Genomic DNA, 27,218 nt, shown 5'->3' on the forward strand with positions numbered 1-27,218 from the left:
GTGGGTTGTAGCCCACGAAAGCTTATGCTCTAATAAATTTGTTAGTCTCTAAGGTGCCACAAGTACTCCTGTTCTTTTTACTATATTTAATGTTGACATGCAAAGAACTTTTTTTTTTAATTGAGTTTGTGCCCTGTTTTTGTTTCTTTATGATGTATAAAGAAAGCTCAAGGGCGGGAGGTTGTAGGGTCTTTTCTGCTTGCTTTTTACCCATACAAATATCAGGAATGTCATGTCTGGTGTCCCTTGGTTTTACTGGAGGATGGGATAGATGTCTCAGAGAATGCATATTGTCAGGTTTCATAACTTACTGGATGGAGTGTTGAATCTTTAACAAAGATGTCTTTTCTTCAAAATGTTAACTAGTCATTGGAGTTAGATAAGTGTTACTAAAATTAAACACGAGACAAAGCGTCTCCCAATTAAAAATGCCTTCCTCATTCAGCCTCCCCTGGCACCTTTCAGGAAAGCATCCCTAATCAGAAAAGCACTTAACCCCATGTGTGGGTCCCGCAAAAGTCATGGGAATGAAGTCTATGTTTAAGGACCTTCCTGAATCAGAGGGCTCAATTACGCAACTTTCAGTCTCTGGTGATTTCAGCATTTCACTAGTTCTCCAGTCACTAGAGTGTCTTCTGGCTAGACAAGATAACTTTCTAACATTGTAAACAAGTCAAATTTAAACAAACAAACAAAAACACAGGAAAAGTTTCCAGCCTTCCTTATCCATCACAAAGAAACAACCCAGGGTAGGAACTCAATCCCTCCTCCACCCCCTACTGCAGGTCATCGTTAATTATACTTAACTGCATGGAAAGTGTGAAGTGTTATCATCAAGCCAGATGGACCGAAAAAGGATAGAGGAGTAAGATTACAAAGAAGTGTGAATTTTAAGCACCCACTCTAAAGAACGGGCTGGCTCATTGCCTTCAAATGTTAAAACAGGCACTGAGTGTACCCTGAAAGTAAAGACAGGTCCTGTCATTTGAGAAAGATTTCTCTTGTGCAGAGTTAGGAGGGGAATGAAAATTGGATTTACAAAGGAATTCTGACTAGCCCCAAAATCTCAATGATTTGTCACTCAAGGACAACTTGACCAATGTTCTACACCCTGCACACAGACATTTTGCTTTGTTATCAGGGCACATCTGATCATTTCTAGGCCAAACCTGTGTTTTCATACTAGCCAAATGGCAACCTCCAAGCAGGAGATGCAGTGCTGTCCAAAGGATAAAGCATTGGACTGGGACACAGGAAACCTGGGTTCTCTGTCCCCCATCTGCCACTAAGCTGCTGTGTGATCTTGTGCAAGTCCCTGCACACTCTCTGTGCCCATATCGTTTCTTCTCTGTTCCGCCTTTCAGTTCTTTGGGAGCAGGGACTACCTCTTACCAGGTGTCTGTACAGCACCTAGCACAATAGCCCCACTGTAACACAAATAATTCATAAGAGTGGATGGTTCTAGAGTTAAGCATTGTAAGTTCTGGAACAGCCTTCTAAGGGGAGCAGTGGGGGCAAAAGATATATCTGGCTTCAAGACTAAGCTTGATAAGTTTATGGAGGGGATGGTATGATGGGATAGCTTAATTTTAGCAATTAATTGATCTTTGACTATTCGCGGTAAATATGCCCTATGACTTGTGATGGGATGTTAGATGGGGTGGGATCTGAGTTACTACAGAGAATTCTTTCCTGGGTGTCTGGCTGGTGAGTCTTGCCCACATGCTCAGAGTTAGCTGATCGCCATATTTGGGGTCGGGAAGGAATTTTCCTCCAGAGCAGATTGGCAGAGGCCCTGGGGGTTTTTCACCTTCCTCTGCAGCGTGAGGCACGGGTCACTTGCTGGAGGATTCTCTGCACCTTGAAGTCTTTAAACCATGATTTGAGGACTTCAATGGCTCAGACATAGGTTAGGGGTTTGTTGCGGGAGTACATGGGTGAGATTCTGTGGCCTGCATTGTGCAGGAGGTCACACTAGATGATCATATTGGTCCCTTCTGACCTTAAAGTCTATGACTCTAAAATACATTCGTGTTTCAAACAAAACCTGCTGGTTGGTGCCTAACCTAAAGAGCCCTCATGTTCCTTTAAATAAAAGCTCCAGGCGCAGTGCAGTTAATGCACCGTTGCGGGAATGCACAGAGCTGCTCTGAAAATACAGAAGTTACCTTTTGCCCCTAGCATTTCCCATCGTCCCTGTTCGCAGGCAGTAGTGGAATGGGAAGAAATCAGCACAGAGTGTGAGTAATTCCCATCCCCATCCCCAAAACCCCACCTACTCGCCCCCAGTCACGGCAGCATCTCTCCCAGGCTTTGCATTTCTATAGACACAGGCTTCTCCCACGGGCTGTGTAACAGATACAACCTTCAAGACCCATTAAGCCAGTGTTCCCACTACCATTCAACCATGCCATTTATTTTTATATCGTGCCCATCAGTACCCAGCATCCCAAGCACTTCAGAGTGAGCTAAGCCAACCCATACGCTACAAAACCAGGGACGGTTTAAGAGAAGATTTAGCCCTCTTAACTCCCACTGAAGCCAGCAGGATCGAGGATCCACTCAGCACCTCACCGGATTGGACCGAAGCGAATTGATTCTGCGTCTTCAGGGGAGGAGGGAAAGAACAAGTCAAAAGAGTGAATTCCCCGGGAGGGGAGAGCCCATGACTGGAGGGCTGGAGTGAGCTGGCAGGAGGGAGGCTAGGGGCAGGGAGGTGGGATTGAGAGCAGAGGCGCAGAATAAACTGGGGAGGAAAGGAGATGGCGACAGGGTGGCTCCTCAATAAATGCTCATGGATGAATACCCACCTTAAGGCTGGGAGATCACCAACGCCCACCACCTCTGTGCTTCTCTCACATTTTCTGCCTGGCTTCCTTCTTTCCCACTCTGTCGAGAGCAAACCCCAGCAGACCTCTGGCAGGTACTGGAGCGCTGTGGCGGGGTGCGAACACAAAGCTGCTCTGACCTCCTGGGGAGCACAAGGGCAAGGACCCAGCTCTGCTTGGCTGTTCTTGGGAAACACCCCAAGGATGCTGGGTAATGGGCAGATCAGCAAAGGAAATGCTGGCTTCTGTGATTCTGTGATGTGGGTCCTGATCCTACCAACACTCAGGCAAGTGTATAGCTTTACTCATCCGAGTAAGCCTATTGACCTTAACAGGACTACTTGCATGAGTAAAGCCAAGCCGGCGAATAAGCAATTGCAGGATCAGGAGCTATATGACCTTTCCCTATGCACCAGCTGCATCTGCACTGTCTTTCCCCAAAGAGCCATCCCGCGGGTGCGCTGGGTGGCTACCCACCGATGGATGTGGCTGGCACACTGGTAACATGTCTCTGCGCTGGGCTCAGACTCTGTGCAGCCTCGCTGTCCAGCAGTGACTAGGAAACCCCATTCCTCCCTCCTCTGCAGCTGACAAATGGCTCCTCCAAAGCACTTGCGCTGCCAGGCTGCAGAATCCCCCAACCTCCTAATCAACCCCATTTCAAGGCTTGCGAGCACTGGCAGTTGGGATGCGATTAGGCCTCGTACAGGAGCCCGTGTGTTGCAGTAACAACCCCCAGATGGCTGAGCAGGTATTTTGTGTAATTGGCCTCCTGCTGGGAAAATGGCCGTTCCACTGACCTCCAAAGAATCTCTTACAAGTCTCTGATAGAGACGGAGCAGCAGAGCTATCCACGATGCAGGACTGAGAGTCCAGCTTGGGCGTTCCTCACTGGGGGAGCAGTCTGATCTCTCTCTGACTGACACACACACACACACGCGCACACACATGCATGCACACACACACACCCCGCAAGAGAGCATGGACTTCTTCATTCAGTTTTTCTTCAGACATTTAAAACTGGGCTACATGGAGTTCTGGAAAACAGACTGAGCCCACCAGTATGAGGTCAAGGGGATGGATAAGATGGGACCTGATGTGCCTTCACTATCTCTACAGGGCAAAGCCCTGGTGGAGGACAACCCTGCACCGGCCCCACAGAGGGAAGGGCAAAGTGGAGCCTGACCAGGTTGCTCCAGCTCTGCATTGGCTTCCTCTCTTCTCCCAGATACAGTTCAAGCATCTCAGCCTCACCTGGAGAGCATTCCCCAGCCCTCCCTGGACCCAGAACCTTGCCAAGCTGCCAGGAGGGAAATGGCTGAGACGGGTGCGGGACTTAGGGCTCACCATGGGGAATGGAGGGCAGGAGTCAAGGCTCGCTAGCTGTCCATGAGATGGGATTTAAGGCTTGCTAGGCGTGTGCAGCATTTAGGGCTCAGTGGCAGACAGGTGGAGGACAGGATGGAATTTGGGAGAGCTCCCCAGGACGGAAACGGTGATGTGAAGGAGTCAGTGACCCTTTGAGAATCTGAAAAAGACTCTCTCTAGAGCCCATTTGTAGCTCGCATTCACAGCCACGTCTGTGTGGAGGTGTCACACACACACACAAACACACACACACGACCGTGGCATCTTACAAGTTCAGCTGCCCCTTGCTGCTTCCTCCCACCCCACATCTGCCCCTCACCTGAACTCATACACCTCTGTGTGCGACTTCAAGCCATTTTACAGCTGTGAGCAGGCTCTGCTCCAAGCCCGACCTCAGCCCAGCACACGTACACTGGGTAAGTGTCCCCTCCCCTTTCCCGTTAACTTAGACGACAACAGAATGTAGATCTTAGCCTGAGTTTTCTCCCATGAACAGTTTCTTCCTAGGAGTTTCCCTGCAGACCCCTCGGTACCAGCCTCCAGTCACCTCTCTATCAGAAAATGGTTCAGACATTTTATACCGCTGGGTCGGGTCCCAGGCTGTCAGCAGCAAAGGCATAGCTGCCCCGCTGCCCACCAGCCCGGGCCCATCCAGGGAAGGGGGCAGCTGCCCTGCTGCCAACCAGCCGGGGAAGAACATAGCTGATAGTTTAAGTAGCAGATCCATCTGGGTGGAGAGCATCTCCTCTCCCCCAGACACACTACATACATCATGGGCAAAGAATCCCCTTTGCCGAGCTCCCTTTCCCAAACCCAAACTCACAAGTGCGGAGAGAGAGACAGAGAGACACTGTGATGTTCTCCAGGCCCAGCCTAACACCCCCCCAGTGAGACCTGCGAGGGGGAGCAGAGGAAGGAAAGGCTGTCTCAAGCAAACAGCAGCTTTTCAATAGCTTCTAAATGTCACTTGTGCAGCTGAAGGATGGGAGAGCAGGGAGCGCGGCTCACATCGGGCTGCAAACGAGTTTCATGGTGCGAGTGACGGAAAACAAATTTTGAAAGGATTAAATGAGAAAGCGAGGGAGGAGGGGCCCCTTTCATGCAGATGAGGAAAGGTCGGTACAGAGCCCAGCAGGTCAGCAGAGGAACCGTAGCAGCAGCATTCCTTAGAGGTGAATGGAGGATTGATACTTTAGATCTGTCTGTTCGCAGCATCAGCGCTCTCCGCACACAGAGCTTCCCGGAGGGACAATGTGGCCTGGCTGTGAAAGCCACTCTCCTCCTCATCCCATCCAGGGGCAGAGCAGGCCAGCCAAAAGGGGGTGCATCGGCAGAGGCGTTTGTGGGGGATATTGGGACTGCTGGAGGTCTAGACAGAGGTTGCACTGGCAGAAGAATAGGGAATGGGCCTGAAATGCATCGTCAGAGCTGGGGAAGAGGAGCAGGAATAGCAGGGGAAGAGGTTCAGCATTGAGGGGCACTGGCAGAGCGCTGTGTGAGAGCTCAGGAATGGAAAAGCAGAGGGGCTGGAGGGCAGGAGTGAGGGGCGTTGGTAGAGGTGTGTGTAAGAGCTCAGGACTGGAGTAGTAGCGGGGGCTGCAGGTCAGGGTTGACAGCTATCGGCAGAGCTGTGTGTGGAAGCCCAGGGTTGATGGGCAGCAGCCAAACAGGCTGGGAAAGTGTGACTGGACATGTGTGAGCGCGTGTGAGTGAGTGCAATGCTGCATGCAATAAGGAATTAACTCAATTCCACTTGTAAAGTGGGATCATTCCGTGTAAGGGGAAATCAAGTGCAAACAGGGAAGGAGGGAAGCAGGAGCAGAGTCTCCAACTCCAGCCCAGCTGGCTCCAGCCCAGGCTACTTTCTTTGGCTTTCATAAGCAAATTTCCTTGGAAATTCTCATAAAGCATGGGAGGGTCCCCCCTGGGGTCGGTTTGGCTCCACAGCAGAGGAGGGAGGGGTGTTGATTCTGCATGGAACAATTCCACCAAGCAATCTCTCCTTGCAGCTGGGAGGGGAAAGAGACAGGGAAAGGAAAAGATAGAGACTGAGGGGGAGAGCGGGGGGAGAGAGACAGAGCACGAGGAGCTGGAGAATCTCTCCCAAGGCCCCATGGGCACCATGAACCTACATTTTCCACCTGCCGATCAAGCATGAAAGAGACAAAAACCAGCCAGGGAACAAGCAAGGCAGCTGGGGTGACCTTTAATCCGTGGAGTTTGTGGGGCAGGCGGAGAGGAACAACCTGGAAGCGAAACACATTCTGTCTGGAGAAGGGCCAGGGGAGGTGTCACAGACACTCTGCAGGCAGGAATGGTGTTCACACACACCCTGCGATGGAAGCGCAGCCCAGGCCCGGCAGGGCAGGAGCGTGGACTCACCGAGGTATTCTGGCACTGGATGCTGGTGCTGTTGAAGCGCAGAGCTGTGACGCGGGTGGCGCTGCCGGGGATGTGGAAGATGCATTCGTAGTTGCGCTGGCCGGACTGTGGCTGTGGCAGGTTCTTGGCTGTCAGAGTGATGGGCTTCACCACGCCCACAGGGATGTAGATCTGGGTGGAGGGCAGAATCTGTGGGCAGTCCTGCAGGAGGAACAAACAGCAGGCCATGAACTAGTGAGACAAGGCACAGTAACCCCCCAACCTGGGAATGCTGGTCACCGCCAGCACCGAGATACTCCAGACCCTACTGAGAAAACACCCATACTGATGGGCCAGGAAAATACCATGAGAGATGGTTGTGAGTGCAGGAATTCACGGCTGCTTTAACCAAGGCTCTGCATACTCAGCAGCATGCAGGACCTACCTTCTGCAGCACGGCCCCCTGGTTTCCACTGCAGCCCAGTGCGGCAGGCTGGGAATTCTCCGGCAGCTTTGGGCTAACACAGAAATGGGACAATGTCAATGTCCTCATGTCACTCTGTCCAATGTTGAATCCGTTTCCCACGGCCCCAACATTTGCCATTTTTAATGAGCAGTAGGATTCAGCTGTGCAAAAATAAGGCCCAACTGTGTTACAGACTGTTGGGCCGGCAGGGACACTGTGGGAGGCAGGTTGGGGTTGTGGGATGAGCTTGTTAGCTGCATGTTTCTGGTAAAACGATCAGCAGTGAAGTAGGTTTTGACGTGTTCGTTTTCATCATTAGGTTTCAGAGTTAACACACTGAGGTGCACTTTCTCGGGTTACCCTTCTCAGAGCTACTGTTTCAGCTATCACTGCATCAGTTTCCCTAAGTTCACATTTGGAAAGATTTTGAACAACCACTGAGGGTTAGGAAAGCTGGGTTTCTGGAACACATTTCTGTGGCAAGGGGCGGATTCTGCAGCAAATTTTGCAAGAGGGACAGGCTTCCCCCTCACCCGCTTTCCTCCCACACCCCCAACCCCTGTCCACGACCTGTCCAACCAAGAAAAAGAGGAGACCGGTTTTAGAGCCCATCAATGATACCCCCCACTCAGCCAGAGGGGGCACTGCTCAGCGGTACCAGGCCACGTTACCCAGCACGCAGTCACTGCCACGCACCACTCAGCTCTGTCACACGCTGTACAGATCCCACCCTCCTCACACTTGTGAGCCTGCTGGGCACCTGTTCTCACTCCCGTGCAACCCTCTCTCTAGGGCAGCGCCAGGTCCACATGTTGTCTCTCCCACAGATACTGCTGGGCCCAGCCAATTCAGGCTAGCAGCCTGGAGGGGAACAGACGACAAACCAGCTCGCACTGAGCCCCCGCCCTACCCGCAACCTGCCTGCTAATGCAGGGCTTCTCGTGGAGCATTCCAGCTGGGCATGGGCAACTAGAGCCAGCAAAGGACAAGTGAGCCCCAGGCCAGCCTGTAGGCCCCGGGAAGGAAGCAGCTCTTCACTGAAGGCTGCAGGTCTATTTAGAAAACGGAGAAGGGAAACTGAGACTAAACACTGGCTGGAGCCAGGCACACAGCAGTCCAGGCAGCCAGGCAAAGTTACCCCCACCCTCACCGCCTTGCCAGTGCATCTCCCTCCTGACCCACAGCCCCCCTAGCTATTCCAGTCTTGGGCCCCACACAGCTCTGCCACTGCACCTCCCTCCTGACTTACAGGCCCCCTATTTCAGCCATGGGCAATCTTGCTGAACCCCAAGCAAGAATCAAGTCTAAAATAAGTACCATAATCCATGAGGATGGAGAGTTGAGCATGCTACAACTTGTGGGCCCGACACTAACCCATCTGTGACAGCCCGAGTGAAGCTCCATAGCTTGCCAAGAACAGAGCCCTGATATTCCAGGAGAAGGAAAATCCTGCCTCCGGTTCGTCCCTTTAACATTCCCCATGAATCCTAAGCTGCAGAAAGCCCAGCTGGCCCATGAGGCCCCACAAATAAACAACAGAGCCAACTCCGGCTCTCCCAGCAGGTCTGACCTAGAAATCCAGCGCAGCCCTTGCAAAGGAGAAGCAGAGCATTCAGTTGTGGGATCTGCATAAAGCCACTTCCAGCCAAGAGGGACTTAACAGAGTGCCCACCAGCTCTGCCTGGCAGAGCAGCCACGTGCAGACCCCATGGAGATCGGCAACACTAGTGGGGGGCTCCACTGATTGGTGGCAACATCCACTCAGCAGATCAACCCAGTCCCAGAAAGGAGGGTGGCATGCACGATGGATGGCTCAGAGCTGCACCTGAAGCTGAATTTAGAGCTGAGCAAGCTGGGAGCTCGGAGGAACAGCAGAGCCTCATCTTGCCAGTCTTCTGCAGCAGCTCAAGGGGGAAGCGGTCGGGGGTCGCACTAACGCAAAGGTGAACTTTTCGCAGCATTCCGTTTCAACACTCAGGCTGCTCTCTGGGGATCCCCCAGGCCTGTCTGCAAAGCACAGGAGAGCGGGCAGAACAACAGCTCGGTATTCCCGAAGGACCTCGCTTCGGCAACAATAGCCTGATGCAATCCCCAGGCCAGCCTTGCAGGGCCCGGCTGGGGACAGCTACTCTTAGCGGCCCTGGCTTTAAATAGGGGAGAGAGAATAACATGTTTTGAAACGAATACCGGTCCAAGAACAGAAACTGCACTTTGTTCGGGGATCTGCAGCAGCTTCTCCTGGCCGCCCTGATGGGAGCAGGGCGGGTCGGCCTATTCCCCAGCTGCAGCCTTCACAGCTCTCACCTGACACAGTGATGCTAATTCCAATAAGTGGGGCTGGAACCAGAGGCAGGAATAGCAACGACTGAGGTGCCATTCCACTGAGGAAAGCTATTCCCAGCACCACTGCCACTGCACATCTCACCTAAGCACCGAGAAACACTTTACCGACATCCTTAACCACCACAAACCCCTGCACCCCCAGGTCAGCAGAGAACCAGCACCGTTTGAGAAGAACCAGACCAACTTGCCAGGTGGTCCATCTCCCTGAGGCCAGTGCAGGCTTGGGCCCTGCAGCACACTTCCTAGGGCACTGTCCCATCTGCTTTCCAGAGCCCCGAGCAACGGGGCTCCCATCGCCTCTCTTGGGAGGTGATTGTACAGCCTGATCCTGGTCGCCACCAGCAGGTCTGATCATCTCCCTTTTGCAGGTGGGGAAAGTGAGGCGTAGAGGAGGAAAGTGACTTGTGCAATGATAGAATCCAGGAGTCCTGACTTGCAGAGATCCATGCTCTAGATCTCGCTCCCCGGTGATGGTGGAGGGGCTCATTTAGGGCTCTGGTTTAGAGCCCAGACACGTCATATTTTACTTACAACGCTGTAGATCCTCTCCAGGCCACCAGGAGACAGACACCTGGCCCTGGGTCGGGGACTTGCAATAACATCTCGGCTCTGCCAATAATCCCGATGCCATGGCAATGCCCCCACTCTGGATATACCTGTCCCTCCGGCGGGAACCTCCAGGGGATGCCCAGCTCCATACATTCGCTCAGGAGCACTCTGAAATCTGCCAGCACTGGATCACAGGACGGAATCAGGATTCAGAGAGCAGCAGCCGGGTCTGAAACCCCACAACCTCCTGGCTGGTGCTGGCTCCCATCAGCCATTTGCTCAGGATGGGATGTGAGCTTCTGATGGGGTTTTAGCGCTCTGTACAATCCCCCTGCAGTTCAGGGAGGTATGGTGGGTGGCACAGCCTCCTTGGCCGGGAATCCACACACCCTCGGGGGCTTCGCTTCTCCTCTTAAACAAGACCCGAAACCCCTCCATTTCCTTGCCTTCAAGGCCCTGGGTAACTACACACCCACCCTGCTCCCATCTCCCCCAAGTCAGTCTGGACTGCCTATGTCTGCTTCTCCAACAGCCACCAGTGCAACTTCTCCCTAGGCATGGAATGCTCTGCTCTCCCTGAGATGGTCGACAAGCCCACTGCCCTTGGACCTAGCGCCCTCCTGAAGACCCTCTCCCACCTCCACCAGCAATTCTCTGACTGACCCTTAAACAATTGGCTTGTGCTCCCTGAAGCCTTTGCTGAGTAACTGTGAGAGCCGACTGCTGTAGCTCCCTACCCTGCCAGCTGTTCTGTGACCCCACCTTGCTCAGGCATGCCTAGGTGCAACAGAGAATGGGCCCCACAGTGCACGCAAACAGAGATAATGCTCACGCTCTCTAACATGAACACACAGTTAATTCTTCCTTACGCGCACATGTGTGCACTCGCTCTCTCTTACACACACACATACACACAGAGTTAATGCTCTCACACACACACACACACACACCCATTTTGCTGAAGGAGCCGAATCCACCAGCTACGTCACATGTTCTGCATCTGCCGGGAGATTTGTCTCATCCAGCAAAAATCTCACCCTGCTCCAAAACAGGAAACACCTGGTGCTGGGAGCCCTTTCCAGTGAGCCGCAGGCCCTGTCACTCCAGGCCAAAGTGCGTGATGAGGTTTCCTCGGGGGGACTGGCTGTGACTCTACCCAGCCCTCCCCTTGTGTGGTGGTCAGGGGATTTTAACAACTCCTTCCTCAGCAACTTTCAAGCATCAATTCAAAGGACTGATGAAACTTCCCGTGCAGTCAGTTAACTCCTGCCATGCTGGGCAGGAAGACTCCATACAGCCCAAAAAGCTCTCCACCCAGCTCGGGGGCCTACACCGCATTCCCCTCCAGCTCCCCCTTCCAGACTCCACCACCTAGGAGCAGGGCGGGTGGAGAGTTAGGTTGGTCGAAAATTTTCCATTTTTCTCCAAGGGTTTTCAACTAACCGAAATACTCGGTGGCCATGTCTGCTGCCCTCAAAAACTGGAGACCTTTAATTAAAAACAAACAAACCCTAAAATGTTAAATTTTCACTTTTTCAATGAAAATTCATAATTTTCCACAGAACTCCCCCGCCCCTGTTTTCCAAACAGCTCCAGTCATGGAGTTGCAGCGCCCCACAGATATTCCCCCACACGGTCCAGATGGGTCCTGGCCACTGAGACGAGAGTGGATGGCAACCCTGGCTGGAACCTCCCAAACTCTAGGGGCAGTGCCTGGGGGCCAGGGGGTGCAGCAATTGGCTATGAGGCAGAACCTGTTCCAGCTGCCTGGCTGCACCCCTGCCCTGCCTCCTACGCCGGGCCTCGCTCCTCTCCATCTGTATCTTGCCATCTCTGGGCTATTCTGACCCTCTCTCTTCCCTTCCATCTGGCTGCTTCTCCCTGTCCCTCAGCTCTCACACTCTCTCCTCGCCCTCCATCTGTCTATCCCCCCCACCCATCTCTATCGTTTTCTGTCTCCCTTCCCTCCACCTTTGGGTGTGTGTCTCTCTCTTTGCTTTCCGCCACCTCCATCTCTGGCTATGTCTCTCCCCACCCCACCTCCCCACTTCTCTCTGCCTCTCCCTCTATGGGCTGCTTCTCTCCCAGCTGATTCCTTCACCTGATGAGTCCAGCTCTCACTGGCAGGGGAATGGCTGTGGTATATGCACAGTTCTACCCTGCATCCTCAGGAAGTGCCTCTAACAGGCCCATGCCCGCCTATCCATGCTAGCATGACAGTACACTGTAAGGAACCAGATTAAACCATGCCAGGTCCTCAGCTCCCAGCACACTGGGGCAGCTGGGAATCTGACAGCCACGGCTCTCATTGGGGGAAATGCACTGGAGGACTTTGCTGAAGCTCCCACCCAGCCCACCCCAATTTCTTCTTGGAGTTTGTACCAACTCAGCTTACATTCCGCCTCAGTAAGGGCCCACCATCTGCCTTCCCAAAACTGGTGGGGGGCCCTCATCTTCCTTTAGAAGGATTGGAACAGCCACCAGGGTGACCAAACCTCCCCCTCTTCCCCCAGGGCTGGTCCCTGCTTTCAATATAATTAGCCCTTCCCTCTGCTGTGATCCCTGTCTGCCAGCCTGCCTTAGAGCAACTCTGGGCCTAGCTGGCTCTGAGTTGGGACCTGGGCTGCCCCCTAACTGCCCTTCCACTGAATTGTGGGTGCATTAGTGCATGAAGGAGTCTTGGGAATCTAGCTCAAGCCAGAGAGAAGGGGTAGGCCTGGGAGGCTGGGAAAGGGGTTGAGTTGGGAGGTTCGGAGGTGGAGGTGCAGGAGAGTGTTTTAGCAGCTGAGGGGGTCAGCTGGAGAGCACATCAGTGGCCTGAGGAGAGGTGGTCTTGGGTTAACAGGAGCATCACACGACAGAGGGTAAGGTGGTTTGGACACATGGGGAAAGGGGGTGGCTTGTCCTGCGGGTGTGGGTGGCTGGTGCAGTCGGCAGCTGGGGGCCGGGTGCACCATCCGGTTCCATTCCTGGTCTCTTACTCCTCAGGGCTGTCTGTGCTGCAGAGGCCAGGCTGGAGGTCCAGTGGTTAGGGCTCTGCACACTGCCATAAGGTCTCGAGGAGAAGGGAAGACCCTGAACTCATTGCCAGTCCCAGCCCCTTGCTCTGTGGGTTGGTAGCATTGGACAGTCGCTCCCTACTATCCCCTAGAGTCATAGAGTCATAGAATATCAGGGTTGGAAGGGACCTCAGGAGATCATCTAGTCCAACCCCCTGCTCAAAGCAGGACCAGTCCCCAGACAGATTTTTACCCCAGTTCCCTAAATGGCCCCCTCAAGGACTGAACTCACAACCCTAGGTTTAGCAGGCCAATGCTCAAACCACTGAGCTATCCCTCCCCAAGGTGGCTAAAGGAGGCGCTGCCAGGCTCCCAAAGGAGGCCATCCTCCACCCAGGAGCTTTGATCCTTTCTGGGGGAAGGCAGAGGAGTTGCGAGTCTTTCCAATGCTTCAGGGATGCCCCAAAGCCCGACTGGGTCTCCACAGCTCAGAGCAACACCTGCTCCTGGTTATGGGGGAAGAGCTGACTGCATTCAGCGCAGGAGCTCTCCACAGATCGTTGCAGCCTTCAGAGCACAAGTCGTTCATGGTCCTCCCCAATTCTACGTCAAACTCCCCTCCAGCAGACAAACAGGACCCTGTCTCCGCAGAGCAACCTTTTACTAAAAGATAATTCAGTCCGAAGGGCTGATCACATTCCCCAGCCACCGCTATGAGTGGGAAAGTGGGGCGGGAGATGGGAGCTCCTGCTCTTCCCCCATCATCACGGCCTTCCCTCCCACCGCACTCCTAGGGAAAGCCCAGGGGGGGTCAAAGAGCAAAGCCCAGGGATTCCAAGCCCACCAATGGCCTCAGGGCAGGGGCTTAATTCTCACTGGCAGCAGGAAAGCAGGAGGGTGCTGGCTGTTCCCAGGCACAGTCTGGACAAACACAAGGACACATGCAATGAGCGATCGCTCCTACCAACCCGCAATCCCTCCTGGCCTGCTCTCATGAACCAGCAAGCACCTGCTGTGCTGCCCAGCTTTCCATACACGCCCCATGTAGACCGCATCTTCTGTGCTGCCAGTGCCCAGGAGCCTCCAGGGGAATGCGCTGCTCCCCTGCTGAGTGTGCCAGACTGGCGCAGGTAGAATACACCCATTGGGCTGCCTCATGCAGCAGGCGCCTCACAGTGCGCCCCTGATTACAAGGAGAGCTTACTGGGCAATGACAGCACAGCAGGTACACGAGGAAAACCAGCAAGGAAAGGGTTAACTCTCTGACTGGGGGCAGGAGATTTCCATTACCTCACTGGCCACACTCAGACAAGCTGAAATTCAGCCAGACCAAGCCCTGCTTAAAATAACTCTGAGGGTTAGACACACACCCACAAAAGGCTAGAAATTCAGGGTCAGGTTGAGTCTCTGTTCTTAATTTGACCCGCAGGCGATGGCCCAGCACCAAGGAGGACGGCAGCAACCTCTACACACTCGCGGGGCTCATCAGGATCTGTGTCTGTACCGCCCTCATTTGAAAACCTCCCGAGAATAGGCTTTGTAGGTAGAGGGGCAGGACTTGCTGGTCCCAGCCGGGAGGGGCATCCTGGCAGACAGTCTGCCAGGACTTCACCACCCCTGCCAGGATCTGCAGAGGCTACCCCAAGTGAAAGTGACCTCAACTGAACTGTTCCAAGCCGCACACAAGGCTCAGGTCCTGCCTGAGTCTAGCCCCAATGTTTGGCCAGGGCCAGCTCTCACCCATGCTGGAAGTTACACATGGTGCCTGTCCTCAAGCTTGGGCCTCTGGGAAGGGCCCATATCCCACAAAACAAGAGCCTGAGGATATTTCCAAATGCTTTTAGGATCCTATCTCCAAAGGTAACGCCAAACTTCTGCCTGCCGAGGTTTGCACCTGCAGACACAGCTAATGTCTGCACGCAGAACAGGGAGTTATGCGGCTAAAGGGCTGTGAGCGCTGACCGTACAGTTTGCAGGTGCGATTTTGGAGTTGGCCGAAAACGTGAGCCCTGAAGTGCAGCTGCTCTGGAAAACAGCATCGTTGGGCTCTGTGTTTATTGGGCCTCACTGATTCCAGATCATGTATCCGAGATATTATGAAGTATACAAGACCCGGTCCTCTTGTCTTGCTCATGGAAGCAGCCCCATTGACTTCTGTGGGAGCAGCAGGATCAGGCCCATTGACTTCCGTGGGCCACTTGCACGAGTAAGGCATGTAGGATCTGGCCTATCATAAATGAAGTCGCTCCCTCACACGTAAGCGGCCGTTGCACAAGAGTAATTGTGCTGCTGATGGCTGGGCTCTGGATGAGTAATTGCCCAGTTCTCCGCTTCCGTCCTGGAGGGCCCAGGCTCCCAGAAATGACAAAAGAGGGGGAAAAGAAAAATGAATGGTTCGTCGCTGGGAGCTTGACCTATTCAATGCCGAGCAGACGCTCGTCAGCCCGGAGCGGCTGCAGTGACAGGAGTCAGGGTGGAAACGACGCAGCGAGAGGGAAGTGAAAAATACCAATGAGGGCGCCTAGGCTGCACTGGCACTCACGGTCGGATCCATCTAACTCTGCACGTGAGCCACCCACGGGGTGGAACCAACTCACAGCTACTCCAGAGGAGCGCCAGCCTATACGCCCCGTGCTGGGGACGCAGGAGACACCAGCCGCAAGAGATGAAGAGGAAAGGCTCCCAACGGTTATGGGGAGGGGGCTCGCTGAGAGGAAGCTTCTGCTCACCCTAAGCATGGGAGCAGAACTGGCCGGGGCAGGGGAGTTAACTGGCCGGGCTATTGGCAGGTCCCATAGTTGATGTGCGGGGGTGAAGGCCAACCAAGGGGTATATGTGAGGAATGGCTGGGGATAGGAAGCAAGCATCTCTGGTGGGAGGAGGGCAGGAGGAAAGATCCCAGAACTGTGGAGGGGTGGCTGCGGGAAAGAGCCTGTGAAATGAGGTGGGGGTCAATAACGTTGGGGGGGGGCAATGTTCTGGTGAATCTAGGCCTTCTCCCAAGTCGGAGGACTGACTGGGTTCTATAGGAAGATGCCCTCTGCTGAGGGGGTGAATGTCTCTGAGCCAGCTGGAATTTCATAAACCCGGAGAGAGGAAAACAAGAGGGAAATCTTAGCTGCTTTTTATACATGGGAGAGTACAAGCTTTAGTCTCCCCTGCTGCCTGGGCCCAGTCCGAGCCTGGGATCCCTGATGTGATATGAGTTCTGCCAGATCTCAGCCTCCCCACTAATGGGCAGGCGGGAGAGAAGTTCTCGAGGTCACTTTGTCAAGTGCTTTCCCCAGTAAGAAACACATTTGAACCATCCCCCTGAAGAAGGCCCATTGCTCCTTTCTTGGTACCATACCCCAGCAGAGAAAGGGGAAAGCACCTAACAGGTGTCTGGATGGAAGGGGGACAACACACACCACATCTAAAACAAGGATGAAGATTGTGCTCAGAAAGCCTCATTATTTCTAGCACTCTCCGCTAATTGCTGGGGGAAGGCAAATGGGAGGCCTGACTTCCCAGTGTTGCTAATTCCTCCTCCAATCCAGAGAGGCCCCTCCAAGAGCAAGTACTTTTTCAGCCTGCCTTCAGAACAGGATGGCTCTAAACCGCAGAATGGCGAGCTAACCTCTGTGCCTAACATTGAGGGCTGCATGTCCATCAGACAGAAACGCAAGCGGCAGGTCGATCTCCGGGGGCAGACAGCCAAGGAAACCATCAGAATGCAGTGCAGTGCTGCTTTTAAGCTGATCAGCACCATTTCATAGCGGGGGGAGGAGTTTATGACAGTTTGAGTCCAACAGGAACGCACTCGTTTTAAAAGCAACCTCGAAAGCACCTCTCTCAGGTATTTACAAGTACTTGTTCCTTGTAGTGTATCAGCAAGCCAGGACGTCGGGTACATCTACACTACAAGCTGGGGAGTTTGATTCCCAGTTCACACAGACATACTCATGCTAGCTCTCATCTGAGCTTGCACACCACAGATACTAGTGTGGCCACTGTAGCATGGGCAGTGGCAGTACCGTGCTAGCCGCCCCGAGTACAAACCTGCCTGAACCCCGCGGGTACATACGCAGCCTGTGCCACCACTCACGGCTGCCTGCGGTACCACAACTACACTATTTTTAGTGCACTAGCTCAGATGAGAGCTAGCACGAGTATGTCTCCTCCAGCTGGGAATCACACGTAGTGCCAATGTAGCCTTAGGGAGAGTCTGTGAGGTGACAATAGCACAGGCTGTGTTACTCCACTTGGGAGCTAGAGAGACCCACAGACTCTGGCTGAGCCCAGAAATTCATCACAGCTAGGCACTGCCTCTTCTCTGCACCCCTCCCCCACAGTATTCAGGTGCATAAGTGTTAGACGCTGGACGAGGTGAACAGGTGCAGTTCAATCACAGTAAATCAGTCATCAGCCTCTGGGCGTCTGGAGCATCCCAAAGCACCCGTTAGGGCTTGCAGAGCCCCAGAAGCGCACACACCACAAATGTCACTGCTCTAACCACTAGACATTTCCTTGCCTTTGGCGACTCAGTCTAAAGCTTCCAGCATGGGAAGGGTTAGTGCTGCCTCTGACAAAACCGAGCTGCAAAGGGGAAGCGATGGAAGGGCCGAAGGGAAACGGTTCTAGGCAAGTGGCAGTTTTTAATAGAGCGCTCCTAACACATGGCTTTTTAAGGGAGCCCTTTTCTTCCAATTTAGCAGATGGTGACAGAAAGCACAGAGCTCAGTCTAACACAGACACCCCCGGGGAGAGAGAAACCCTCATTACTCACTGGCTCTCCGCAGCAGGCTGGGCAGCTAGCAACACGGGACAACAAGGCCGGCAGCCACGCAGGTCTGAATCGGAAGGGGGATTCAACTGCTGTCTTCAGGGCATTAGTGCATCACCACAGGGGGTCAGGAAGGAAATTCCCATTGACCCCAGCTCTAGTGACATTGTGCAAATGGCCACATGGACTTGGGCCGCATTGGGCCGCTGCAGGAAGCCACATGCCGGCATTGCTGGACCTCTGGCCACCATCCAGAGATAAACAAGCTGCATGAACTCTGAGTCCCGTCTGGAAGGGCTATAACACAGCATGGGTGAAATCCTGACTCCACTGAAGTCAATGGTCACACCATAAGTTTTGCAGCTTCACATACCCTGGTACCACACCACCACATGCAGTCCTAGTTACACCTCTTACCCCTGGCAGGGCATGGAACATTCCCCACAGGCAATGGCGGGTGCTCTGGCCTAACTGTTCAGAAGTGACTTGTGATGCTGGGTGCTCAACTTGAGACACGTTTGGAGAGGGCAGATGCTCTCATTCTGAAAACCAGGCCCCTGTAACGGTGTCTCAAGCTGGACACCTCAAAATCACCAGTTACTTCAAAAGGCAGGTCCTTCGCTTGAGCCATCCGGAGCTAGGCTGAACAAAGCATATGTTATCGGGACCAGTCCGGCACTGGCTCCTGAAGGAATGGGCTGAGATGGTCTCATGAGCCAATTTCCCACTCCATTTGCGGCCATGGCTGTTCATGGGTGTTGTGAGACATATACAGTGTGACGCTCATTTGTGCCTGCACACACTGGGGTTGCAAGTGTTAGAGACCAGTTGAAAGTTTGGCCTAATTTCTACAAGTCTCTAACTCCACAAAGTAACTGCAATTAAATGACTGGGGAGCCCCCTGCGACTGCAGCACATGAAGCGTTAACAGTCTAACGTGGTAGCCGGTTTGAAGCTGCCTAGATAAGATGAGGCGGGGAGGGGGAGAGGAAGCACCAGTGACCTGGTTTGTAATGGACATACTGCCCCCCAGGCCTCACTCTTAATGGCTCGCACAGTGACTGAGCATCAGGACAAGCTGATGATGCCACTGAGGGCTAACCAGGCAGAGAAACAGCCCAAGAGACTCTCCACAACTGCATCCATCACTGCCCAGGCAACAGAAACCAAGAGCACGCCCTGGCTGGGGGGCTACAGGCCTGAGGCCGGCACAGATTTAGGAAGGTTTCGGGGGACAGAGAAGGGATTGCAGCTCTACAGATCTCTCCCTCGCAAGCCAGCAAACAGTCCATGTCAGAAACCAGAGCAGAGCAGATGGGAGGTGGCTGGAGACCCGGGGGGGCAGCAGTTTTACGGCTCCTTACCTCAGACATGTTGACACGCCCCTCCTGGAAGGAGCAGTCAGCAGCGTTGTGGGTGCAGATGTGCCGATATTTACACCAGTGGCATGGGAAGGAGCCATTCACACAGGACAGGCAGCTGTAGGGAGAGAGAGCTCATGAGGTAGTACCAAAATACTGTGAGGCAGTCACCATCTCTTGTGGTCCCAAAGCGCCTTACAGACTGCAACAGGCACCATTCCTCCACCCACAGAAATGCAGCTGTACTAATGGCTCATGGCAACATTAGGCCACACAATAATTTAGGACAAGGGCTGAAAACACACACTCACTCTCCAACTGAACCTGCAGGGGGATTTAGGGAGGCAGAATGGAATTACCCACAGTCAAATTTGGCCAGCATCTAGGAGTTAACATCCTGACTCTTGCTTAAAGTCCCACGGGATTTTTAATCACCATGAAAGGTCAGGGCCTCTATTTCACATCTTATCCACACGGTTGTATCTCAGGGGTTCTCAAACAGGGGTCAGGACCCCTCAGGTCATGAGGTTATTACACGGGGGGTCGCGAACTGTCAACCTCCACCCCAAACCCCGCTTTGCCTCCAGCATTTATAATGGTGTTAAATATATTAAAAAGTGTTTTTAATTAATGGGGGGGTGTCACACTCAGAGGCTTGGTATGTGAAAGGGGTCACCAGTACAAAATTTGAGAGCCATTGTTGTATCTGATACAGCACAGAGCAACCTAGCACTACCTTGGGGGCAGCACACAGTCAGAGGGGAGAGCTGCCCTTACTGCGTCACCCACCCCGCTATCTGCAGCACAGCACCCCTTCGCACCACCCTCGGGCACTGAGACAGAGTGCAGTCAGAGGATTGACAGGCCCCACAGAGTCACCCCTCCACTCCCTTCGTCAAAGCACCACCCTGGGGCACTGAGGTCAGTCTGGCTTCTAACAGGGGAGCCCCCCCACCATACCAAATCATTCACTCCAGGGTCTGTATACAAAGTTTACAGCATCTCTCGCTCCTCCCCCTGCCCCAGCCACGTTCTCCTCCTCTGCTCCCCGTTCTCCTCCTCTGCTCCCCGTCATAACACATGTGGTGATAACACACACCATGTGGTCAAAGGCAGGGGACCTGCCGGCGACCCTTCTCTCTAACTTGGCAGCGCTGGGCCCTTCCCTTCCCGCCTGCTCATGAGGGGGCTGAATTGCACACTTTGTGAGCTTTATTTTTGGTTTTATGAAAGGCAATTTTAGCAAATGGAGTCAGAACAAGGCCCCTCCATTGCAGGGAGAAAAAGCCCTCTGCATTAATGCACATTCATTCAGAGGAAAATTATAACTGGCCAAAGGTTGGGTCAGATTAACATTTCATGACTGTAGCGCCTTTCACTTGCTTACAATGCAATGTGTGTGACCCCCTCTGTCGGCCCCCTCCCACATCCTCAGTCACTCGCTGGGCTATGCCTGTGTTTCCCACCCCCTTCTCTGGTTGTTTGTCTCTCTCAATGCCTCCCATGGTTTTCTGTCTCCTTCTGGCTGATTGTGTGTGTGTGTTTCCCCCTTCTCTCTAGTTGTGTGTGTCTCTCTCCGTCCCCCTTCCTCTCTCTCCTCTGCATCTCCCCAGGGCCCATGCTCACCATTGTTTGATCCCATGAGCCGTGCTCCTGTACTTTGAAGTCCCTGTGTCAGAGATGCCTTGCAAAGGGACAGCTTTGGTTGGATACAGACATGGCAGGCAGGAAGCTTTTATTGAGCACAAAGAGCACAACTGCAGCCCTTCCAAAGCACCATAATTAGAGCTGGACGCGAAAAGGAGACCTGGAGTTACCTCAGCATGTCAACCGATTCCCGGAGAAACTGAGCAGCTAGCCAAGCCTGCAGCATCAGAATGGCACGGGGCCCCTCGCACCTACCCACTATAGCAGTGCAATAGTCCGCACTGTGTCCTTGGCCCCAAGGCTGGGCATAGGGATTCAGTGTGAAATACCAGCCTGATCCACACAGAGGGGATGGTGGGAAGGGGCAATGCGCTCATGCTGGAGCCCCCGGCGGGGGACAAGCAGCGCTGCTGGATTTGTGTTAGCTGTCGATCCTGCCCCATGTGCTCGTGGTCTGGACAGGCTGCCTGCTGACACTTCCTTGGCTCTTACAAACCACCCCCGGGATTGTTCACCTGGGAAGAATTCTACTAACCTGATGGTATTTTGGCCTTGCTACATATTCACGCAGCCTAGGGCTGATCACACCCAGCTAGCATGTTTGCCAAGGTATTAAACCCTGTCTATACTTGGTGCTAACACACTTTTAAACAGGACTTTGTTTAAAATGTGACAGCTAATATGTTCTTCAGAAACACCATTTCTCTTAGTCTAGACAAGGCCACCATCCTGTTGTAAGACACATTTCAGAAATGCTTTAACAGCCTGCTTCAGGTCCAGGATCAGCTGACACAAAGTATTTCTAGTACAGATGGCGATCTCACATCACAAGAGGGCTCAACACAGGCAGAATCCCAGCTCTAAGCCATCACCCAGATATTAATGTGGTTGTTAAATAGCTGTTTAGCGCAGAGCAAGTAGCTAAATAAACGAACGGGGAGTCTCTAGGTGACACCAAACAACATTCTCTGACACTATCACTGCTTCAAGGGTCAAATCACCAGGGAGTTCAGTGCTTTGCTGGCATGGGGCGTATCTCCACTGGGAAGGGAGCAATTCAGGTCTGCACCACTTGAGTCCTGACACCACAACAGCTGCCTCCATCAGAACATGGCTCCTTCAGGACATGGTGCTGTCACAACCCCACAAGGCCCTACATTAATCCAGGACTCTTACTCTCAAGCCAGGCCCACAAGAAGCAAGAGCGTCCCATGGAACGAAATCTGGCCTGCTGATTGGGAGACAGGCGGAGTGGGGAGGCAGGGAGGCAACCAAGAGGGAGGAAAGAACACCGGCACAGCATAGATTACCCCAACAAAGGGCTCGTCCTGCTGCCATTGTCCCCACTAGAGCAGAGCTGGGCCCCCAGCAATTACATGGAAACACAGGGCCAGCCTTAGGTACACAGGGCCCTAGGCAGGATTGAGACCGGTGCACTGCCTAGAGTGGAACGACTATCCTTGAACCCCAGCTCTGAACAAGTCAGGCTTCCATGACAGCGCCCCCTGTGGGGCTTTCGCAGGGAGAGCGGTGAAGGAGGTGAAAGGGAGGGGGAGAGCCTAGATCTGCAATGTAAGGAAACAGACAGAACGCCTCCCAAACAGGAGGCTCCAACCAATTCAGGAATCACGCTGAATTCCTCCCCCCCTCCCCCTGCCGAGCTGTCACTTCGGAGATGCTGGGATAACACAAGGATGGTGAGTATGACATAGATGCCAGGTCAGACAGATCAAGGTACAGGCAGCTTCTGTACAAATCCACACCCCTGGGGCTTTGCAGGGACGGAGTTCGTTGCTCTGGAGTTTCACACCCCATTACATATACAGCAGTAGCTTTTGAAATCCATGCGCACACGCTAAGGAAATATTTAATTAAGCTGCTTGCAAAGGGGCTGAAGTCATTTCCATGTTTCGCTCACGTTTTCGCTTCCAAATGAACAGCCCTTGTTGCTTTACCCACAAATATGTTAATTGAGATGCTCCTTATGCAAATAGATGCAATTTTATTTCAGCTGCAGATATTCAACTTAAAAGCACAGCTGTACCCTCCTGTCTCCAGTAGCTTTGATGGGGTGGTGCGGAGCGGAAAAAAAACAAACAACAAAGCAAAAGGATTGCTCCTATCCTCCCTCAAGCCGGGACAGGGAGGCAGACAAATCTGCTATCAGGGTGAAGGGGACTGGCAATTAATCTAAGCAGTATACATGGAGAGGTTGGTCAAAAGGGGTTCCTGGATACAAGCGCCTGATGGGGTGATCACTGAGGGCAGAGTAGACTGTTTGGGTGGCCCAGTGGTACAACCAGAAATAAGAGGATGAAATGGAGCTCCAGCAAATACAAGCTGAATATGAAGAAACATCTCCTAGCCATGAGATTTTTTCAGACTGTTTCATAGTCTCTCAAGCCTCCATAACTCTGGACATTTAAAATGAGGCTGCAAAAACACTGGGGAATATGTGGTATGCACTGGGCAAGGAGAAGATGGGACCAAAGAGGAGGACTCCACCTAGGGATCTGTGTCCCACATACAGCCTTTTCCCATGTTAACTTCAAGGCTAAGCAGTCTTTTCTTCCTACCTCTTTCAGGTCATGGCCTAACGCCTCCAGACCTCTTCTAGAGTTGCCATTAGTCCTGAATTGGGAGGGACAGTCCCATATTGGGGGCTTGATCCTACAAGGCACTGAGGCCATGAGCTCCACTCCAAGGCAGAGCACTCCAGCCATGTGTATGGGGGGAGGTGGGAGGGGAGTGCTCAGTGCACCTAATCATCTTCCACTCCCTTCTCCCAGACTCCCCTGCGCTGAGTCTCAGCGTTCCCTCTAATTTTTCCCACCCATGTGCGGAATGAATTTTGTTATGTGCACCAGTATGGAGGTGATGTGTGACACATCACCTTCATATCAGTGCACATAACAAAATTCATGTGGTGGGGGTGGGGACAAGGGGTTCAGTGTGTGGGAGGGGGCTCATGGCTGGGGCAGAGGGTTGGGGTGCAGGGCTGTGAGGACTCCGGCTGGGGGTGCGGGCTCTAGGGTGGGGCTGGGATGAAGGGCTCAGGGTTAGGTCAGAAGGTTGGGGTGGGGAGGAGGGCTCTGGTTGGGGGTGCGGGCTCTGGGGTGGGGCCGGGAATGAGGGGTTTGGAGTGCAGGAGGGTGCTCTGGGGCTACAGCGGGGAGAGAGGACTCCCCACAGCTCTCTCTCCCCACAGCAGCACCTGGGTTGTGGGGAAGAGGCGCCTCTCCCTGCCGCGACAGCTCAGGGATTGGAGCTGCAGGATAGGCACTGGGCTGGGTTCAGGGAGGGGCGCCCCTGCTGCAACAGGTCCAGGCCACGGCGGGGTTCGGGCTGGGCCACCCCGGCTGGGTTCGAGCCGGGGGGTTCGGGCCAAGCCGCCCTGGCCGTGGCTGGGTCCGGGCCACGCCGTGCTGCCCTGGCCAGGTCTGGGCTGCCCGGGTTCGGGGCTGAGTTCAGGCCGCGCCGTCCCATCCGGGTTTGGCCCGGGGTAGGGGTGCCCCGGCTGCAACAGGTCCGGGCTGCGGCATAGTTGGGGCCGGGGCGCTGCCCCGGCTGTGGCAGGTTGGGGGCCGGTCTAGCTTGGGGCTGGGGAAGGAGCGCCCCTCCCCCGGCTGTGGCTGGTCCCCGGGAGGGTTCCCTGAGCGCCTGTGCACCGCTAAATAGGGTGCCGCGCAGTTTACAGGAACTTGGGTCTCCGGTATCCCCAGCTATACTTTAGGCTAGAGTGAAGATGTGTACCTTACCATTTACCCACACTGGGCTCTCGCTGGCCTGGTGGCTTTCTCTTCATCTGCCAGGGAATAGACTTATTTCTAGTGACTCTAATAAGCTATTCTTCAGCCACCTCCAGGGATTTTAATTTCCTAATTTATACCTTCAGGCTCTTTCTAACCTAAGAGAGTCATGTTTAAAGTGCCGGTTTCTGGAGTTCTGCGTGACATTGTTACCTCTTGCTAGGATTCCCCTCCACCATGAAGATATCAAACTTAATTATATTATGGTTACTGTTACTTAATCCCTAGTGTACAGTGGCATTAACAGCAGGGCCGGCTGTAGCGTTTTTGCCGCCCCAAGCAGAAAGAAAAGAAAAAAAAAAAAGCCGCGATCACAAGCGGTGGCAGCTCTACTGCCGCTTCATTCTACAGCTGCAATTCGGCAGCAGGTCCTTGGCTCCGAACGGCCGGACGTGCCGCCCCCCTCTTCATTGGCCGCCCCAGGCACCTGCTTGCTAGGCTGGTGCCTGGAGCCGGCCCTGATTAACAAAGACTGGCTGGCCAAACTCTATATAAAATGTATAGCAGCTAGAACACAAGCACTAGGGAACCTAAACTAGAACAGAGTTAAACACAGTTCTGGCATGTGTTAGCCTTGCCTACCCTAGTCACTTTCAATTCCAATTCCCCTCCATTCAGCAATATTTCCTTGGCAAGTCCAGGAGTCAGATTGGGACAATAAATGAGTAATTCTATTCTCCTGAACTCCACTTGCGGCCTAAGCTTCTCCCATTCATGATGCCAGAATGAGACCCAGATGGTACAAACCATGTTATCTACATTGTCATATCAGGCCTATCACTGTGATCATAGAAATTTAGGGTTGGAAGGGACCTCAACTGGTCATCTAGTCCACCCCCGCAAGCGGAGGCAGGATTATGTATCACTAGACTATTTCTGACTGATGTCTGTCTGACCTATTCTTAAAAATCTCCAATGATGGGGATTCCACAACCTTCCTAGAAAGCCTGTTCCAGTGTTTAACCATCTTTATAGATAGAAAGATTTTTCTAATATCTAACCTTAATCTTCCTTGCTGCAAATTAAGCTGATTACTGATATCTGACTGTCCCTCTCTTTCCTTGCATGCTTTGATCAGCAGTGAAACAGTTAGCAGCCTTGAAATGTAAATGATCACGATTAGGTGTTAGAACTAATAATACCCTTTGAAATGAATATGGGAAGCTGAAACCTCTCCCAGAGCTAACTTTTCAAGCAGTCTGCAGACTCAGACACCACTGCACTAGTTTGCACTTGTCGTTATGAAGAACAACCTTCAGAACAGGAAGCAAGTGCTAGAGAGAAGATAATGAAAGCTGAGATTCTAGAGATGAGATACCTCTAGCAGCAAAACTTACTGGTTCAATGAATCACGGCAAACTGGCCCAGTTGGATCCCTGGTGTTGCCAAAGCACACAAAAGAGCCCGAGCTCTCTGCTGTGCATTTGAGAGAGGCGCATTCTGCCCAATGTCAGGCTGTACTGCGTGTTTGAGGTTTTATCCTGAAGTGTCCATTTGTCATTACTGTCTGTTCCCGATGCAGTGGCAGGTTGCTCGGCAGCATGCTGCCATCTGTGCAGTCTCTCTCCTGCTTCCCACCGTCAGGCATTTTTAATTCCTCGTCACTTATCAACTAAAAAGCTTTCATCACTCCTGATAACTGGAGGAAATCTCCCTCACACCCTCCCTTAAACTTTAGGCATTGGGGCAGACAGCAACTCCCCTATCGCACCTGTTCCACAACCAACCAAACCAGGCTGGAAACTATTTATATTGGAGACACAATACAGACCCAAATGCAGGTGCAGAGCCCCAAGCAGCACAGCCGCCATGTTATCCATGACTAATTCACCAGCAATTTCTCCTGCCTCCTCCAAATGGTGGAGCCAGGTGCCACATGAGTGGAGACAAACTCAGCAAAGACCTCAAGTTAGGCAAAAAAAACCCTACCCCGAGGGATTGGGTTCATTGGCAGCAACCACCAGGAGGCAGACTAGCAGAGTTGCCAGTCACACTCCCTCCCTCCTTGCCTCCTAAGGGTCTCTGAGCATTATGATGATGATTTATTATTTGTATTACTGTAGCTCCTAGGAGCCCGAGCCATAGACCAGGGCCCCACTGTGCTAGGTGCTGTACAAACAGATCCCTCCCCCAAGGAGCTCATAGTCATGAAACGATCCATGCCCATGGTCTTCCCTGGAACCTCTAAGGGGGCCACAATGGGCTGGGGTGCATCATGGCTGTAGGTCCCCCACCTAGAGAAAGACCAGTGAGGTCTACAGACAATGAGGATCACCCTAATAAACACAAAACCTTGCAGAAAGAGAGGTGGAGTGAGCAGCATTGAGTAGGGGACTGAGGCCAGAGTCTCCACTCATGGCCTGCTGCCCCCGCTAAGTGATGGCACAGCTGGGCTGCTTTCCTTCCAATTCTGGGGTCATTTGTGAATTTGCTCACTGTTGAATTTACACGGAGAAACACCTGATACAGGAGCGCCAGGCGGCAGTGCAGGGGGTGTTTGAGGTTAGTGAGTCAAGGAAGTCTCTGGATACCACAGGAGAGTCACCAGGCCATATGGAGAGAAGGCTATAGTGAGTAGAAAGCGTCACTCCTGAAATCCCAGCTAGGACACAATCAGCTCCACAGAGCCCAGTCTGAGAACCTGTGGATCACAACATCAGGAGACAGTTTCCTGTTAGCCAGTTTAGAAGCGGGCAGCTCAAGTCCCCATGGCATTCTTCCT

General features: G+C 53.1%; 1 protein-coding gene across 2 annotated transcripts in view; it reads right to left on the bottom strand.

Annotated features, from left to right (window-relative positions):
* The window catches only part of PLXNA1 (plexin A1), a 265,426-nt gene that overhangs the window by 87,516 nt on the left and 150,692 nt on the right, over window positions 1–27,218 (bottom strand). For both annotated transcript variants that reach the window (XM_026650270.2, XM_026650272.2), the window contains exons 9-10: window positions 19,044–19,158; window positions 6,579–6,779 (exon numbers count right to left, since the gene is read on the bottom strand). In XM_026650270.2, coding sequence (XP_026506055.1) covers window positions 6,579–6,779; window positions 19,044–19,158 — 316 coding nt within the window. The remainder of the gene's footprint in view (window positions 1–6,578; window positions 6,780–19,043; window positions 19,159–27,218) is intronic.

Source organism: Terrapene carolina, unplaced genomic scaffold (assembly GCF_002925995.2).
Source record: "Terrapene carolina triunguis isolate 2854851 unplaced genomic scaffold, T_m_triunguis-2.0 Scaffold89, whole genome shotgun sequence".
Lineage (NCBI taxonomy): Eukaryota > Metazoa > Chordata > Testudines > Emydidae > Terrapene > Terrapene triunguis.